The sequence below is a fragment of the Platichthys flesus genome, chromosome 5 (genome assembly GCF_949316205.1).
Source record: "Platichthys flesus chromosome 5, fPlaFle2.1, whole genome shotgun sequence".
Lineage (NCBI taxonomy): Eukaryota > Metazoa > Chordata > Actinopteri > Pleuronectiformes > Pleuronectidae > Platichthys > Platichthys flesus.
Window position 1 is genome coordinate 13,943,584 of NC_084949.1, and position 18,826 is coordinate 13,962,409.

An 18,826-nucleotide genomic window follows, 5' to 3' on the forward strand; every position below is an offset into this window, starting at 1 on the left:
CGAACTAGTATGTGTGTGTTGTTAAGGGAAATTGGCTTAAACTGCTCAGTCTGAGCTTCAGCTTTATTCACAAAGATCTATTTTCTTTTGTATACATTGTGTTTTATATGCTTGAAGAAAATCGCACAAAATATGTTTTGCATTTTCCAGAGGAAGCGATGATGCAAGTCTGACTTGGAAACAGGATGTGTCTGTTTGATGAAATAATGTGCATGAGTGACCTCCAAAAAAATAGAGGCGGGCTGTATATGTTTTAGTCTCGATTCCTGACTCTGTAAAAAATACAGAAACATCATTCAATGGGACTTGTGTAACTTCTGTATTTGATTTGATTTTACTTTATTCACTGAAAAAAGGTCTGATCAGTGCAAGAACAAAAAATCTTTAACTGCTCACTTCTCACAGAGGATAGATTGGAGCAAACAACCGTTTCTATGTGCATGTGAATGTCGTGCTTTACATTACATTACATTTCATTTAGCTGACGCTTTTATCCAAAGCGACTTACAATAAGTGCATAAAATCCCATGGGTACAGACCCTGGACAACAAGAATCAAGAAAGTACAATTTCTTCAAAATAAAGCGAAACTACAAAGGTTTTTTTTTTTTTTTGTACTGGTCTGACAATTTTTTTAATTTAATGTATTTTGAAAGAAAATGCATAAATATCTCATTTTATTGGTCATTAACTTAATGATCATTTGAATTTGGTTTTCAAGATTTATGACTTGATTTAGACCTGAAACCTGAAGACTTGAGACATGAGAGTAATCTTAAAGTCTGGATACAAGTCTGAATAAACGTCTGGATTTCTAAAGCCCCTTTAGGATGATTCATTATTTCTGCTTGCAATCAATCAATCACATTTTATCTGTACAGCCCATATTCACATATCACAATCTGCATCATAGGCATTTTGACCCTTACTCAAAGAATTAAGTTTAATTTAGACATAAGATGAAGTGTGTTGTTGTTGTTGTGCAGTTCTCCTCTCGTTTCATGTGTCTTCACTGAATCAATAAACTGTAAACCTCCACCCGGCCCATAGACCCCACAGTCATTGAGGAGGTATTGACTGTGGTGGTGACCAAACCCAATACAAGTGGAGAGATTAAGAAATGAAAACAAGATCCTTAAATGTCATGGTGCAAAATGACCCAATGCAGAAAATCTTTATTCCTCATTGTCACACATCAGTCTCCACCGAGCCATGTGACAATCAGCTCTTCAGAGCCACTTTTCTTTTTCGTCTAACAGGAAACCAGCTTTATATTGAGGGTTTACTCTAAGCTCAGGTCTAAGGAGTGTGTTCGATTGAAGAGGCCACAGCTCAAGGGTATTCCTTTTTGATTAGATTCAGTTTGATTTACCAGTGTCTGTTGGTGAATGCATTTGTGAAATGTTCAGAATTCTTTGTGGGCATAAATTCTGTGAAGTGAACGTGTGTAAGGCCTGAGTCCTATCACATCCGCTCTCACTAATAGTTCTAAACACATCCAGAAATATACAGCTATAAATGCTTTTCATGAACCGTACTTCCTTGTAATGTTGTCATTGTTTCAGGACTGATAACTAAAACAATATTGGTTTAAGAGTGAGATATAAGGGAACTTTGATTAAAAACCCTACATATGTTGGTTTGAAAATATGTATTTACAATTTTTTTAATTCATTACATTTCTACATTAATTTTTTTGTAATATTTTATTTTTTTGATTCAACATTTGCCACTGGGAGGTGCACTAGTGTCTGAATGTGCAAAAGTTGATCACCTCAAATTCTGTATCAAACAAGTTTATACTCAACTACAGAAGAAAAGACAAGAGCCCAAAAAATATATACATTTACTTTATTAAAACACAATTAAAATCAAATACATTCAAACTGTAGGCTTGTAGTTGGTCCAAAATTAAAGGGGCATGTGGCCAAAATTATAAATAAAACAAATTGAGTTTACAGTTAATCTGCATAATAAATACTTTACTTTTGGTTTAATTTTCACACCTTCTGTAAAAATACAACTGAGGCGACGGCATATTCATTCGTGGTGCTCGCTGGAAAAACTCCACGGCAACATGACAGAATACTGCCGACTCACTTCATGGGTTGTAATGTGGAATTTCAATTTCACAAATGTACAGTTGCAATCAGAAATATTCAACCCCCCAAAGATTTTAAGGATTTATCAATTAAAGTAGACAGAATCTTGTTCTTTGATCAAGATTCTCCTTCGGATGCCTTCTTTATGAGTTGAGTGATAAAGAAAATCAACACGGAAAATGCATGATGTAGTATTTGTGTGTAGCAGTATATTTTGTTAAGATAGCCATGTCACAATTATTCAACCCCTATATAATAGTTGTTTTTAAAGCTGTCTGACAGTTTTTTTTGTCCTAAAGTTGAGTTGAAACATTATTAAGCCTTTGGGAACTCTATACTGATCCTTCATTTGCTTCAGCTGTGATGCATATATAAACCCCACCCAAAGCCCAGCATTTAATCAAGGACCCTCAGCAACTTAGTCAGAACAACTCAGATAAACCCCTGTGTGACTGCAAGACACCTACAGGATGACCTGATGAAGGCTGGTACAAGTGCTGCAGTGGCAACTATAAGACGTGCACTGAATAATAAAGGACGTAATGGCCGGCTCCAAGACGCACTCAGCTCTTGACCACAAGCAACATCAGAAGTCGACTAGAATATGCCAGGAGGAATTTGGATAAGCCTACAGAGTTTTGGGTGACAGTTCTATGGACTGATGAAACCAAACTGGAACTGTTTGGACGTATGGACCAGCGGTATGTCTGGCGTGTGAAAGGACAGGCTTATGACCAGAAGAATACCATCCCCATAGTCCAGCATGGAGGTTGGTCAAAGATGATGTTGGGCTGTTTTTCTGCGGCAGGAACTAGCAATCTTTATTGTGTACATGGCATCATGGATTCATAGAAATACCAGGCCATTTTAAAGAGGAATGTGATTCCTTCTGTTGACAAATTGAACCTTGGTGATCATTGGACTTTCCAGCAAGACAATGATCCAAAGCAAAATCTCCAAGTCCACCAAAGCTTGGTTGAGAAAAAGATCCTGGAACGTCCTGGAGTTGCATTCACAGTCACCAGATTCAAATTTGATTGAAAATCTTTGGTGGGATTTAAAGAAGGCAGTTGCAGCATGGAAGCCATCAAACATCACTGATCTAGAGGCTTTTGCACTTGAAAAATGGGCAAAGATTCCAACCGAGAGGTGTAAGAAGCTTGTCCGCACTTACCGAAAACATTTTTTAGAAGTTATAAAAGCTAGAGGAATCGCCACAAAGTACTGAAGCTGGGGGGTTGAATAATACTGCACATGCACATGTGTTGAAAAAGTTACATTTTTCATTTGAACTTCAAAGTTAAGTCAACTTCTGTTGTCAAAATAACTAAAATACGCATCAATAAATATCTTTTGTTGTTTGATGAGGTTTTTTTGTCATTTATTGTCATTATCTGTCATCCACATCACTAATATCTATTGAGGTGAGGGGGTTGAATATTTCTGATTGCAACTGTAGTTTTTAATTTTTGTGAGCTGCAGTTTTAACGTAGTTGTAGTCAGTGAAAGGATTCTCCTTTAAGGGTTCAGTGTGTCAGTTTAGGTGAAAGGATCTACTGGCAGAAATTGAATATAAAACGATCCTAGTAATATTTCACTTATCTACATTTTTATTTACCCTAGAAAGAGCCCTTTATATTTAAATACTTTATATTTACATCGGGAGCAGGTCCTCTCAATGGAGGCCGCCATGTTTTTTTACAGTTGCCCAGAATGGACAAACTAAAGACCTTGAGTTTTTGACAACTGTAGGTTACCACAGGTTCACTTTCATGTATCAAAGCGGAGTTGTTGAGTGGCATTTAGCTGATACATGCAACTTCACCCCTAGATATCACTAAACTCTACACACTGAACCTTCGAGAGATTCTAGAGAAATAACCCTTTAATGTAAACGACACCCAAACACACAAGCTTTAAGTCTGTTGCTGACTACTCACCATGTTAGTCCATTTCACACCAGACACACAACCACAAACTCAGCATTTAAATAATTCTTCGAACCCTTTGACTAAACTGGAATGAATACGTAACACAAAGCTTTACTCTTCCAGTTTAAGAGGACAGACCCACACTGTAATAAACATCAGGTACTTACTGGGTTTAACTGACCTGTCATGGCAGCTGAGTGGGTTTTAATGCTGAATATGGATGTGCTACAAACAACAAAAACAAACAAGGCAGTAAGTGTTATGGGCAGAGGGAAAACTAAATACCCATTGGTAATTTTGCACCATTTGATCCATGTGTGCGATACAGACGGTGTTGTGCAGATGTCACCTTTGGAGGAACAGCGGTTTATGACCGATTGGTTCACAGTAATTGGATCTTTGAAGATGTCACTGGTTGATGATTGTGAAATAAGTAGAAAAGCTCCCAGCAATACAAACTAGCACTGCACCAAATACCAATACCCTCACTTCTGAAAACTGCCCCAGGTGTTGACCATTTGTCTTGGGGGTTTGGGGGTATTTTTTGAGTGCTGGTGAGGGGGGGGCTCTGTGACCTTTGCAGTTTCTCTTCTTTTGTCTCTAAATTTCAAAATGTTCACTTTGCAAGTCAGGCATCCAGGGACAGATGAAGAGGTAATTGAGGAATCTGTTACTGTATCTCACATTCAGATGCAATTCAAATGTTCACTGTTTAACAGCTTTTCTCCGCATCAGAAAACCATGACACATTTACCATTACAAATTTACTCAGCCACAATGAACTTTGTGACCACTGTCTTGCGGATAAACCAAGTAGTAGCAAATAAATGTCCAACTTTGTACTTCAATTAAAATGTCTGAATTAACTTCAGAATCAAAAAGATTAACAATGGATTCTTCACAAAACTGGGATTTAACACAGAGCTGCTGTATTGATGGGTTTATTTTTCTTGCCCCAAGTGTATTGGGGCACAATTATGACATATGGTGAACATAAAGCTAATCACTGTATGTTCAAGAACTGACATGCACGTACAGACAAAAAAAATAGGAATGAGCTTTTTTTTACAATCTTCCAAGTAACAACTTCTTCATATCATGCATTTGGAATCAGAAGTTGGCCAACATCTGAAGTTTTGAGCACAAAACATTTTGGCCACTTCTGTAATGTAGGGGAATCTTTTAAACTTTAACTTCTTTAACATCTTTTATTAAAATAACGTGACCTTCACAAAAACAGATGGTGGCGAACTTTGTGATTAAATACCAGAGTTTCGGCGGAACACCTGCTGAGATCCTGCAGTCTGATAGAGCCATAAGACTTCAGTAAATAAAAACATTGTGAGTACAAACCTTTATGACTCACCTCCACGTACGTCAGGAAAAACCAGCATTGGATTTCAAGATGGATTTTATTACAACAGATTCATAAAACATTACAAAGAATGCATACAGGTACCCTTTCAACCAGGAAATATTAAAAACAAATCTGAAATAAGAATAAAGCTAGAGACTGATGAGCCGTGGATTTGTAACCCTAACTCAGTTGGAATCACGGTTATTGAGACCCTCACCAACCAAGGTTGGGGACGCAAGTCCAACAGCACCTACACGTGCTGTGAGGGTCACAATCACTCTACCAAAGAAATAAACAACAAAATGAATCAACGGTTTACAAGAGAAACTTGCCTTCGTAAGGGGTTGGTACGTTCATGTAACTCCAGCAGCTTCAAAAGAAATACGAGTAATTTTACCACACTTCACTTCTATAAACCTGAGTGAAACCTATGGGGAAAAATATGGATAATCCACACATGTAATCAAATAAGCACAAAATTGTCAGGAACCTGTGTGGTGTCTTTCTGTTTCCAATATAGATGTTACATTAAATGTCCATGTGTTCTAACAAATAAGGTTTGTCTTCACCACCACTGGTCTTACTGTTCTTTGCCCGCAGCTAGGTTTGAAAAAGGATGAGAGAAAGGTGTTAACCTCAAACCTAATGTGGTGGCTGCGTTGCTGCTTCAGTAGCGTCCAGCAGGAGACATGACGGGTGGCCTCATGCCCATGGGAGGGCCTCCCTGGTAAGGGGGCACCATAGGAGGACCCTGCCCATATGGAGGCATCCCTCCTGGCATGTAGCTCGGCATGCCCTGAGGAGGAGCACCATACTGACCTGCAGAGGGAACACAGGGCGAGCGGAAAATCAAAATGCTGTTTTTAAACGGATACAAAACATTTTAGCTTGGATATACACCCCTGACATACACACACACGTCTCTAACTTTTTCCTTGAGATTAATTTTGTTTTATATATTGTCTTATGGACAACTTTGTGGATTTAATCAATACAAATCCCACCAATATAAAATCATGAAGCTCTGAGTGATAGTTAGATATTTTCTGATTCTGGTGCAAATTGGTTACAATCAATAAACTCACTAACAATTACCTTGGCCTAACATAAAAACCAGAAACAGGGGGGAACCTCTACTCTGGCTCAGTCCAAATGTTATTAATCGTCCTTGGATCCGTTTGCCTGTAAGGTGCTCGCAGGCAGATTTACCCTCAGGTTCACCATTTCTAGTCTTTTTGCTAAGCTGAGCAAACTGGCCACAGGCTCACGACCCAGTATTTTAACTGACAAGTTAATAAACTTATTTCTCAAGTGGTCAAAGTTACTTTGAGGACCATCTGATGGGTCTTTTCCACAGACTAATTTATCTCTATACACATGTTCTTACCATGCATGGGATGCCTCATGCCTGGCTGCTGTGGTGGCATCCCTTGCTGTTGGGGCATTATGCTGCCCACAGCTGCCACTGAGGGAGCAGCCGCATGGGCCTGACCCTGCCTGGGTAAGAGACGCTGGTAACGCGGCAACTGGGACTTCATCTCCTCCTGTTGCCAGGGACAAAACACAGAGCAAACGTTCAGACTAAAGAAACACCGGTATGCCCCTTACAGAACAAAGATTAATGTTTACAAATAGGACGAGGAACTGGGTACCAATAGTGACGTGCCCTGATTTCAGATTGAGGATATTCAAGTTCAGAATCATCCTTAAATATAATCAAAAAAACAGAAACTACAAAGTAAGAGTAAAGATATACAATCTAGATGGTCGGGTTGATTATCTGTGATAAATGTACCATTATATATATATGTATCAGTCATTACTTACTGTGGAAAGGGCAAAACAGAAAGCTCAAGCAACTTACCAGTGAGATATCCTCATCAGGGTGGATCAACTTACTAGTTGCACTCGTGGTGGTGAGGGTGGCAGGCTTACTGGCCACTGTGGCGGGGGGTTTGGCCACAGTGCTGCTAGAGGGGTTAGAGGAAGAAGAAGAGGAAACAGAGGGCTGGGTGTAGGCAGGGAATGTTGCTTTGGGAGGGTCGGAGGAGGCGGCTGTACTGAGGGCGTTTGAAACTATGGCTCCTGAAGCGCTCTGCTGGGCCTGTGCAAAGACAACAAAGGGAGAAACCCATTAACAATACAGAAGCGTTAAAGACAAACCAGTCTGTGTAATGACCATTATAGAATATGTTACTCAGAAGTAAATATCTAACATTCAGTTTTTACATGTTCACCTCTTTAACACATTTATTTATATTTCGTTTATGAACCTGTATGATAACAGCAATATGAGCTTCTAGTTCAAATCATTTTATGAGGCAATTCCTTTAAAATCTACAATAGCAAATAAATGAAAGAAAGCAACTCCTTGGATTCACATCTAACCAATCTGCCCAGTGTCTTTCAAAGCAGAATGAGTATCTTTTCAGACTTCATGCTCCGGAGGTTAAGATGAGTGGATGATACCAACTGAAAAACTGTAAAACCCTTGTTATGCCTTATTCTGGATTAATCAAATAAGGCACATGCACAGTACAAAAGCACCCACACAATAATTATGCCGGTTAATTTAAGAAAAATCATCTGCAAACCAACATTAGAGCCAACGTGCTTGTTTTGATGCTCGAATAGGGATACAAGGCAAATACTGTTAGTAATCAGCCCGATTTAAAGCTTTGAAAGGTTAATAAATAAGCAACATGCATCTGCCACAGCCCAAGCCAAAGTCCTGTCTGTGAGCGTACTTGTGGCGTGTTAGGAAAGGGCGGCAGGGAGGAGGCAGACTGAGGGTCTGCAGGTGCAGAAGAAACAGCTGCTGTGCTGCTGTGAACACCAGAGCCCATCTGCAGCATGGTGGAAAGGAGATCACAGCATTGGCAAGTAGCATGTCCAAAGAATCTATCAAAACTCAATTATGAGAAGAAAATCTTATATATAATAGTGACACCGATATAAAACAATGAAGTGTGAATGACTTAGTCAATATCAAACCATACATTTTGTAAATAAAGAAAGTGTTTACTGAGATATCTAAACTGTCTTAATATTCTCAACCTTCCCGATGGATTTTGAAAAATGAATAGATGGTCAGTATATGTGTGTATGTATATTTTGTAGAGGTTCATGGTGCCCACCTGTGCTGCACTGGGGAAGAGAGGTTTGGTGACCGTAGGCTGGGCTGCTGGTGCTGCTAGTCGACTGGGCATGATCCCTGCTGCAGGGGCTGGGGCCATGTGGGGCATCCCTGGCCTCGGGGCCATGTGGGGTGGCATTCCTGAGGAATTAACCAAAAGTGTTTCCTTCAGTACATATAGAACATTTAAAGACAGGAGTATATAACAGAAATGGGCCCAGGGAGACAAGACTGGCTCTGGTTCCTGGAATCCTTCCTTTAAAGAGATTTTTAAACTGCAATTGCTCCTATGACTTCAACACTTTGTATATTTTACACGTCTATAATTGTAAGCACTGTGAGCTACCCTTTTAATCACAACAATTGGGCATCAGTATTCTAATGTATAGTCAAAACTCACCTGGAGGGATGCCTGGCATTCCCTGCATCATGGGAGGCATCATCCCTCCCATTTGCATCATCCTGTGAAAAAATAAAATAAATAAACTCACTATGAATGTGTATATGACCATCATCAGTAACACCAATAACATAACAAAGAATCAAGCAGAAAATTGTTTTGCACCTGATAAACCTTATCTCCAGAGTTAATGAGTGAGCACTTACCCTGGTGGCATTCCATGCATAGGAGGCATGCCGTGCATCATGGGTGGAACCCCTTGCATCATAGGAGGCATTCCTGTAGATATGAATGTGGACATTTTGTTACCAAAGATTCAACACTGCATCACTCCACATGAGAATCTACATAACAACAAATTTTGCCTGTTGCATCTGTTCCTTGCTCGTTATTGCGCCATATTTATATCAGACTGCGGGTCCGCCCCGGTTGGAGATGAGGACTGACTTTATGTTAGAGAAGTTGTATGTGTTGCAACATTTAGCTAAATAGGACCAGAAAATGTTTGTGTAGAAAGAGTCTAAAAAAAGAGAAACCGTGTGTATGTGTAATGAACTTTGGAATACTGAATGGCAGAATTGTATATTTCAATGTTTACCATAAAAATGGGTTAAAGTACAAATACTCACTTTTGTTATTTATATTTCATTAAAGCGTATAAGGCCACTAGGTAGAGTGCACTGTGACTTATCTTGAAATAAAAGCCATGTCAATCACCAGAATCTAATTTAGTCAAGTTATGAGTTTTCTTTCTTTGCTGGGCAGGCTGCGTTTGAGTTAATCTATTACTGTTTCTAAAGAGGTCCTTGCCTTGATATCCTCCAGGTGGCATCCCAGGAGAGCCAGTGACGGGAGGAATTCCAGGCTGGGCCATTGGGGCAGCGTAGCTTGCCTGGGGTTGAACAGCGGCAACCTGTGGTGCTGATGGTCCTGCTTCATCGTCATCATCGTCGTCATCAGAGTCATCCTGATTGTTTTTTTTCTTTTGACTCTCTGCAAACAGAAAAAATGCCCAATTATACTTTCATCTGTATTAAATATCAATCAACTCAAACTTCTACAAAGTCCTGTGAGCTCAGTTTTAAGTGATGCACACGTTCTTCAGTAACACAGCTGCTACAGATCCTGAAATTAACTGGGAAATGAATTTGCAGGAATAACCCTGTACCTTTACTATGAACTATTATATGTCCTGTCTGCTCATGGCACACAATGCTACCTGATACAAGAAACCATCCTTGACCCTTTATGATCCTGGTTAAATGAAATCATACAATGTAAGCAATTTGTTAATTCAGTTGCTTAGGCTTCAGTCCACAAACATACAATCACCATGCAGGTGAACAAACCTTGTGATTTTTGTTCTAATGTCCGTCTTCTCTCCTGCATGTCTTTATCTGGTATCCCCTCCATGCCATAGATTTCCAGCTCGATGTCCGTTCTTCCAGGAATAGCATTTGGAACACTGTCAATGGTCTCTTTGTGTACCTGCAGCACATGCAAAATGAGTCAGAGCACACAATGATCAACATGCGCTTAACATTCATCCCCGGCTTTAAGGGGACAGCAAACAGCCCTTTAAAATCTACAAGAACATTAGAAACTAAACTAGGATAAATGACGAGGGAAAGGCACCGACCTGCATGCAGTGAATGGCCAAACCGGGGCCCGTGTACAGCTTCTTGTGACAGATGTGGCATTTAAAATGCTTCGCCTTCTGGTGCTGAATGAGGATCTTTTCATCGTCGAAGTCTCGATTGCAGTACCTTGAGAAATTAGTTAAAGATTGTGCTCGAAAACAGGAAGCAGGAGCATAAGACACCATGAAACCACAGCAGGTTCACCAGTAGAGAACAATCACACACAAGCCTCCAAGTGTAGACACAAGGAACTAGAATTAAACAGTTAGAAACCATTAGTCTGTCTAATAATAATCTACGTTTGTTCTGTTTGTCGCGGATCTTCCTTGTTTTGTTTCGAAAACAAAAATTCTATCTATGAGGGTGTGACAACTTGTGACCAATGTTATCAATTATCCAAAGTTTTAAATAACAAACGTTTACCCGTTCACATCACCGACAATCCATTAAATCAAGGAAATATTCATATGTCACCTAACAGGTTTAAACAAACTGAAAAGACTGAACCATAAACGCAAAGAGTCGCACAAGCTAGCCGATTAGCTAACAGTCCGATATTTGCATCGCTTTCTTCTCACTATTTACATCAGTTTGCCTGTATCCGCTGCTGTGGAAAAGCACCAGACATTAACTGATGTGTAGACATTGGTTGACGGTTGGATTAAATCACTCATGTGAGAGGTATTGTAACCCCAAAAGAATATACAATTAAGCTAGCGCTATCTTACCGACGCTTAAAACGCGGAGGGGCTAGCTCAGGCCTTCCCTTTGTCCGGCTAACGCGTAGCTACTAGCAATGCTAAGTCGGTGTTCATCCACCCGGTGGAGAAAGGATACCAGCACCATGGCTTCATCTGCTTCTTCTTCTTCCGTCCCATGTCTGAGGAATACTGTGAAAGACTTCTAACAACGCTGAATACTCGTTTTTATTATCTGTTTGACAGCAGCATGCTGTTGTCCCGTGATGACGCCGAAAATGGCGCTAAGCTAGAGGAAGTTAGCTGGCAGGCGGTTGACGTCACGCTTGAAGTCTCGCGATGAGGCGACAACAACAGAACAGTTCCACGGGCCTCGTGTGGTTTAGAAGATTGATCAATTATCAAAATGTGATCAATACGTATCGACCCTTGGACCAAAGACATCAACGCACGAACTTTAACATTTGAATAATTGATCACCAGTTACTTCCATTATATTTGAATTTGCTGCATCACTGTTTTCCCCTGAAACTCCAAAACTGTTTTGTGAATTCAGACACTTCGACATAGTAATGAGTATATATTGAGGGAATTATAATTTTTCTTGTGTGTGTCTCAGGTATAATTCTTCTTGCATAGGCCTTAATCTGTTTACATAATCACTCTATGGGGACTCGTCTTCCTTATGTTGACTAAAACCCAAGTTCGTCACATAAACTCTTCACATTTTAAGATGAAGATGAAGACATTATTTAACGTCGAGGTTAGGGTTAGGCTCGAGCACTAGGCTACTGCCTAAGAAAAACCAAAGACATCCTAAAGGCCTTTACGGGTTGAAAGGTGACAGTGATTATCTGCAGATGGAGACGCAAATGAAAAGATGTTGAGGATTTCATGTTGTTTGACCAACAGCCTCAGGGTCTGAGCTTTCCTCCTGCCCTTAGCTAAATATCAACTTGATTAAACTTTGAACAAAAGTTAATAATAAAAACTTGATAATTTATAAAAGTTTAAATTAAAAAAATAGCAAGGCAACAACTGCTCACACCCCTACAACTTGTTGTGCACTTACTGTCCACTTGATGGAGACAAAGTTGTAGAAATCAATCCTTCCTGGCCGACGTCAGCAGTATCCAATAATGTGAAATTTGTTGAGTATTCTGTTCAATATTAGAGAACATAAGGAATACAGTTTTTTTTGTTTTTTAAACTTGCAGAAGCCCTGTCCCATCATTTTTATCCTAGGGCTGTTTTTTATGGTTTGAACCTCAACATACAGTGACACAAATATAACAGTGTGCATGTAACTTGTAAGCGTCAGTTTGGGAAACTACTCTTCTGTCTCAACATAACATTGTTTCAGTGTTTGAACAAAAAGAGTTCCTTTCAGAAATTGATCTTAACCAAACCCCAGCCCCATTTAACAGCTCTGGGAGGACCTCCTACAACCCCACCTCACGGGACTGACTTCACTGATCCTGTTGTGACTGTATGGGAGCAATTCTTTGCAACCATGGGGTCTGAAATCTTGCAGAAATTTGGGAAAGATGTTCAAAGACCACCTGTGGGTTAAATGCCCTGTTGTCCACATATTTTAGGCCACATGGTGTAACATGAATTTCTGTATTTCTTTATACTTTCTTTAAAAAAGTTCAGGCTTAAGCTTTCTTTGAGGCGTATGTGTTATTATGCCAGTTCCCTTCTCTGACCTTCTCTTTTCCATCTTCCTCTTACCTCCTGATTTTGTTTTTCCTCTGTAAACAGACCCACATTTGAATAAGCGCTTCCGTCAATGAACAGCATAAATGCTGAGACACTCCGAATTCATCCAGACTGATTCTCACTCTGCGCAGCATCTTATATCCTCTCTTTCTCACCGAGGTGAACGATTACCTTTGATATTGGAGAGTCATGATTTGGAAACCCAACGGAGGCGGCTTTCCTTCGACGCCTGATGAATTTTTTCATTGAACGCCTTTGAAAGTGCGACTCTCGATATGGATTCAACGGCTAGACAGAGGAGACGTTCTGTGGCAGCTTAAGAGGGGGTCTCCTCTCCCAGTGAGTTATGGCTGATTCTTGTGTGCTCACATATTCCATTGATCACTTTGACGTGTGTTTTATTTTTACGAAGGCTCTCAGACCTGGCTCTCCGGTCTGGGACCCCGAGCTCTCTCTAAAACACTGGGTTTGGATTTGGAGCTAATCTGGTTTCAAGGCTGCAGACCTGCTTAGTTTGAGAACCTCTCTTCGTACAATGGAGGGTAACTCCTGCCGCTGGATGTTGAATAAAACAGATTGTTTGTGTGACCGGAAATAAGGTCACAATGAGGAAACGTGCATCTTTGTCCATCAGCAGAATTATGTGAAATACAATATCTGTAACCTGTATAATTAGTATTAATGTCTGAGGTTGATCAATGTCAGTCAAAAAATTATATATCGTATTTTGTTTGTCTATAAAACAGTTTAATGAACTCCAGTATGTACATATCAAATGTACAAAATATGCACTCACTCAGTTTAATGTCATAGCCCTTATTATATACAATCCCAGACCATCTTTAGAACCATTATTTTTTAAATAGGATACATACAGGATATAGCTAACTTATCACAATATAGACCGATCAAACAATTTGTACAACATACCAATATCACCATGTAAAAATAAAACAGCAAATGCATGTTAAAATAGTAATCTGTATTTAATCATATTATATTAAAGTCTGTGCGAAGCAGGTACCAGTGTAGCATGAGGTTACAGTACTGTTTGAGACTAACAGCTCAGGGCTGGGGTTGCTTTCTATCCCAGTTGGATCAATTAACAATTTCAAGTTGTGACAGGAACTAATGAGAGAGCATTGATATGCTTCTTCAACCCCCCAAACACCGCCTTCTCAACTGAGAGTGAAAGGACCCCAGCCCGGACGATGTTGAGGTCAGGCATGTGTGCCTTTCTAGACCCAACCACACCATGGGTGAATGTTTTAATTTGTTTCATCCCACTGACCTCAATCCATCACTTCACTGATCAATAAATAAACTTCTGTCACTTCTTTGCATTTTTCAACCATCACTAAAATCACAGCTAATGACAAGAGTTTGACTCCACTCCTGTGCTGTTCCATGCTCGTCTCTTTAGAGTAAATTACATTTCCTAACACAAAAGCAATACTTGTCTCGGGGGGGGGGGGGGGGGGAAGAGAGTCTTCCCCCTGGTGCTGTAGCAAGATTTTGGCATCATTTCTTTTAAAAAGTCTGAATTGGCACTTCTGCTTCTTTCTGTTTTAATCAGTACACACACGATGTTAACAGATGTTACACTCCACGCATACACAAAACACACACACAAATGTCAAAGACAAAAGTTAGAGTTTCATAGAACGTTGAGCACATAATAATCCTCCTCTGGGGAAGTGCCAGAAGCTGAAGGTAACACTGAACCTAGACTTTCCTTCAAAGGTAAATTCATAATCACTTATGACGGCTGCTATAATCTATATATTCCATGATCTCTCTGCACTGTGAAACTTAAAGAGGTTTCGGCAAGGATTCTCCATTCAAGAGCAACAGTTTGGGAGAAGCTTATTGATTTCACATCTAGATTTAATCATGCTTTCACTCAAAACCCTACGCTTGTCAATTTTTTTGGGCAACAAGTCTGTAAAATTTCTTTAACCAATAGAATGCCAGATCGTAGTGTTGACAAATGAAATAGTTCCGCCCTCGTTTTGACTGTGTTAGCTTTACCTTTTGGAGAGTCCTGTAAAGGTTACTTTATGACTCCCGCCCTCCAAGGGTATATTGCTACACCAGGAATAGAAGGAAACAACCATGACACCTTCATGGAGAAGGAGTCCATCAGATCCCAGGAGTCCAACAATTAGCTGGTCCACATAGCACAGCTAAATCAAGAATCTCAATTATTTTCTTTTTTCGTAAAGAGAACACGTTTCTCACGGGCACTGTAGTAGTGTGAGAGCGCGACGAGAAGATCTGAAGCCTGAGAGCAGAAAATCTGTCCAAGCAACTAAATATCTGAGTGTAAGTGCAAAAGCTGAGCAGATCAAAGCACAAGCAGCGGCTACTTGAGTGCAAGCGCAGGGTATAGAGTGAAAGTGTTGCAAAATATGAACGTGAAATCAATAAGTTCTTCCTTAAAACTGAAAGACCACACCATTTAATAAAGGATAGGGAAAAAATAAATACTTCCCCTTATTAGTGACCTCATGTGTTATTAGCTGCTTGTAATGATGACAAATCAAAGCCAAAATTCTCATAGTACCTCATTCTTTCTTTACTAATGAAGAGGGCACAGGCAGACAACAGGATGTTTTGGAACTTGTTTTGTCTGAAGACAGTTGTTGCTGTTGTTAACCTGCACGAGAGGCAATTGTGCAGAAATACTTTCATTACGCCGATGTCGCCAGCAGGCACTGTTGGATTGAGGAGGAGGAGGCAGAGGAAGTTAAGCCATGTGGACGGGGCTGTTCCTGCTTGTTCTTGTTGTGTTAGATCCGAGGCTTCTCCTGTGTCAATACAGTGTTGTCAGCAAATGTCCCCATCCGGCTGATCGTCTTGAGCCGAGCATCCAACACAGATGAGGCAAAAGAGCAGGTGGAGGTAAACTTGGCGGTGGTAAGGCTTAGCCTCAGAAGTGGCAGCTGGGATGAAAATATACGATGACAGAGAGGCCTGCAGCAAGTCAGAATCCCTGCATCAGAGTAGTGGATGTAGAGGTGAGATGGCTGTTCAATAACTCCGATCCCCCCACGATGAAGCAAGTACGAGGGGTGAGGTGACTCCTCCAGGCGGGGCGGTCAGACCTCTACTGATGGAGTAGTAAAGGGGGATGCAGTGTCTCATCTGCCTGGTGGAGTCAAGGCGGCGGTGGCAGTCGCACATCGAGCAAGCTGTAGGCGAAAATGTTCCAAAAGACGGCGCAAAGAACGAACAAGGTGTAGACGCAGAAAAAGATCCAAAACAGGGACTGTTCCTGGAGCCGCTGCTCGTAGTTCTGCAGGACCACCACGCCCAGTGTCAGGCCGACAACCACCCCCCCCAGGTGCGCTACAAAGCTGGGGTTGGGGCAGGGAGGGAAGGCTGGCGGGTAGAACCGCAACCACACCGCCCGACCAAACTCGACACTCACTGTGAGGAGAGGGGAGAGAGAAAAATGACAGTCAGCCGTGAATACATAAGTTACTCCTGACAGCTATACTTATATTTACAAATTTAATTAAACAGTCATTTATTTGAGGCAGGAGAATTAGTGCTGCTACATATCACCAGACAAATCCTTTAAGTTGAGGTGAAAGTGACGCGTGGAGAAATTATTGAGACTTACTGCACACCAGAGCCATTGCCATCCGGAACAGCTTAAACTGACACTTCATTCCCGACCAGTTCTACAACGAGAGAGAGACAGAGAGAAATTAAGGAGTATTCAGGAGGACATTTTCAACTTCTCATGATAAAGAGCAAACTGTGCAAGAAGGTCAAGTCCTCCTTCGACACACCATGCTGACACGGCACGACAAGAGATCTCTTTCTCATTCACATGAAATTTGTAAATTCCAAAGACGCTGCAACCCTCAATCTGTTACTACTTGGTTTTCAGAAGATGATTTCAGATGAAAGGAGGAAGACAGGCTTCTCCATCCTGACCCAAAGGATGCTATGGATGATTTGCCAATATTGTGTGTGTGTGTATTGACCCACAAAATCAACTTTTATTTAATCCTTCTGTTATCACTTTTGCATTCATTTTGTGACTTTTATATTCAAGATTTCCATTAATGTACTTGTGTGAGACATCTTGGCGACAAACATTTCAGTTTTTATAACATTCTTCAGGGATCATGCTGATACACCTGTATCACCCTCACCCTTCTGATGCTGAAGCTGGAATTGCTTGTCTATAGCCAGGTGACTGATGTCACATGATATTGATGGTGATGATGCTACTCATAGCTGGTTTTGAACCCGCTCAAACAAATCTGCACCTTTACTCAAAAGCAGATAAAGAGTAATTCCTCCCTCTTATCACACTTTGGCAGATTAAGCTATGTCCTTCGCCAGACGATACAACATTTCCTGTGGTGTCCTTCAGTGTTTTTCAATGTCTTGCCTCATCATTAATCTTCTCTGCAACTATTCTTTGAGACAAACTGAGGCCTAGGAAAATTTGTACACAGATACAAAGGATAAAACTTACCATTACAACATTAGCCAAGTGCGCTGAGACCAGTGCGTACACTCCCCCAGATGACCCGACCACTGGAGCCGTCATATCTGTGACGGACACTGCCAATGACCCTGTAGTGATGAGGAGAGTCATAAGTCAGTACAGTTATTATTTGTATTCTCTTGGATAGATTATGACATTCCAACAATATGGTATTTGCCCCGCAATGTAAAGAAAGACTCAATGTTTGTCTACAGCAGACAATATATGTATTTTCGGCCACTTGGAGGCAGCAGAATCAAGTTGTTACCACAAAGCTGTTATTTCACCTAAAATGATTTGGCAAACTTGTTAGCCAGCAGTCCTTTGTGTACAAGAGCAACATTACCTTATTTTTGGAGATAAAAATATCCCAAAACAAACATGGGCCTTTTTGAAAAACATGCATCTCTCTAGGTGAGGTGTAATGTTCCACATGGCATGTTGTCTGGGTGACGGTGTGGCAGTTTGAAAATGGGCCAGAAACAATTTTTCCATTGAAAATTTAAATGGTGGAGCATATTTAATGAAAATTTTTCGAATAACCTACAAAGTGCAGTGTTCATTTTCATTCTAGCTTCTTATGGCAGTGACCAACCATCGAGACAAGCTTATGAATAAACCTCTGCACAAGAGCATCATTCAAAAATGTGTTTTCTGGACCACAATTCAGCCTCTTGGTAAACCAGTTTTTGGTGCCATCCAACTCCTGAGGGAAATATCAAGCTCCTTCGCAACAAAACAAGGTTCTATCTTCAAAAGCTAAACTTTATGCCGGCACTTTGGCACTGAGTGACTGACTTATTTGAGATTTTCATCAGTGATAACAGCTGCCTGCAGGTGAAAGCCATGCTTTGAGAGTGGGGATGAGCTGAAAGATCTATAGAGCAGGAGAACCTCAGGGTCAGGTGATCATTCTTTGTGGGTTCTTGTATTTGCTGTACCCATTTCATCTCCTGCTATAGAAACTTAGAAAAAAAGAAATCTGGACATCTGTCATCCATGCCAACTAGGCACACAATCCCAGACCTTGTGGTGAGAACGTTTCCTCGACTAGATGTGATTTGTCCATTCTGGCACAGAGCCATATATTTTGTATGGCATAAAGATTTTGTTTTGCTGCTTGCTATTTAATGTCGGCATACTATAAACAGGTTTTCATGAATAGAGGCTTGCTCTTACTGTACCAGCACTTGCTGTGATTGTATGTAAAACAAATGCATTTACCCCCCCTTCGGGCTGCCACAAGCAGGGAATTGCTGTCTCTGGAACCTTGGTACCAATTCATCACACACATAAAAGATCCAATCATGCACTGAAAAGTTTAAATACAA

At 40.6% G+C, this 18,826-nt stretch overlaps 2 protein-coding genes across 4 annotated transcripts in view; both read right to left on the reverse strand.

Moving 5' to 3' along the window:
- Positions 1 to 4,957: 4,957 nt before the first annotated feature.
- Positions 4,958 to 11,565, reverse strand: znf207b (zinc finger protein 207, b). 2 transcript variants are annotated; one of them, XM_062387156.1, is made up of 11 exons: positions 11,403 to 11,565; positions 10,565 to 10,691; positions 10,275 to 10,413; positions 9,736 to 9,918; positions 9,132 to 9,204; positions 8,926 to 8,987; positions 8,527 to 8,666; positions 8,137 to 8,235; positions 7,254 to 7,493; positions 6,777 to 6,933; positions 4,958 to 6,208 (listed from the first exon to the last, which is right to left on the reverse strand). In XM_062387156.1, the coding sequence occupies exons 1-11, from the start codon at positions 11,441 to 11,443 to the stop codon at positions 6,057 to 6,059; spliced, it is 1,413 nt and encodes a 470-aa protein (XP_062243140.1). In that variant the 5' UTR covers positions 11,444 to 11,565; the 3' UTR covers positions 4,958 to 6,056. The 2 variants fall into 2 exon arrangements, with proteins under 2 accessions (XP_062243140.1, XP_062243142.1); XM_062387158.1 differs by lacking the exon at positions 8,137 to 8,235 and having other exon boundaries at positions 11,403 to 11,564.
- Positions 11,566 to 13,710: 2,145 nt separating this feature from the next.
- rhbdl3 (rhomboid, veinlet-like 3 (Drosophila)) overlaps positions 13,711 to 18,826 on the reverse strand; it is a 51,991-nt gene continuing 46,875 nt past the window's right edge. For both annotated transcript variants that reach the window (XM_062387179.1, XM_062387178.1), the window contains 3 exons: positions 17,484 to 17,584; positions 16,614 to 16,674; positions 13,711 to 16,417 (listed from right to left, as the gene is read on the reverse strand). In XM_062387179.1, the coding sequence (XP_062243163.1) occupies positions 16,146 to 16,417; positions 16,614 to 16,674; positions 17,484 to 17,584 (434 nt within the window). In that variant the 3' untranslated portion in view covers positions 13,711 to 16,145. The remainder of the gene's footprint in view (positions 16,418 to 16,613; positions 16,675 to 17,483; positions 17,585 to 18,826) is intronic.

Bases quoted from the DNA above. Each gene is read 5' to 3' on its own strand.
- znf207b (XM_062387156.1), bottom strand. From the start codon at position 11,443: ATGGGACGGAAGAAGAAGAAGCAGATGAAGCCATGGTGCTG. The intron at 10,692-11,402 runs GTATCCTTTCTC...TAATTTCTCAAG, and splicing joins CAGATGAAGCCATGGTGCTG to GTACTGCAATCGAGACTTCG. The intron at 6,209-6,776 runs GTAAGAACATGT...TTCCCTCTGCAG, and splicing joins CATGAGGCATCCCATGCATG to GTCAGTATGGTGCTCCTCCT.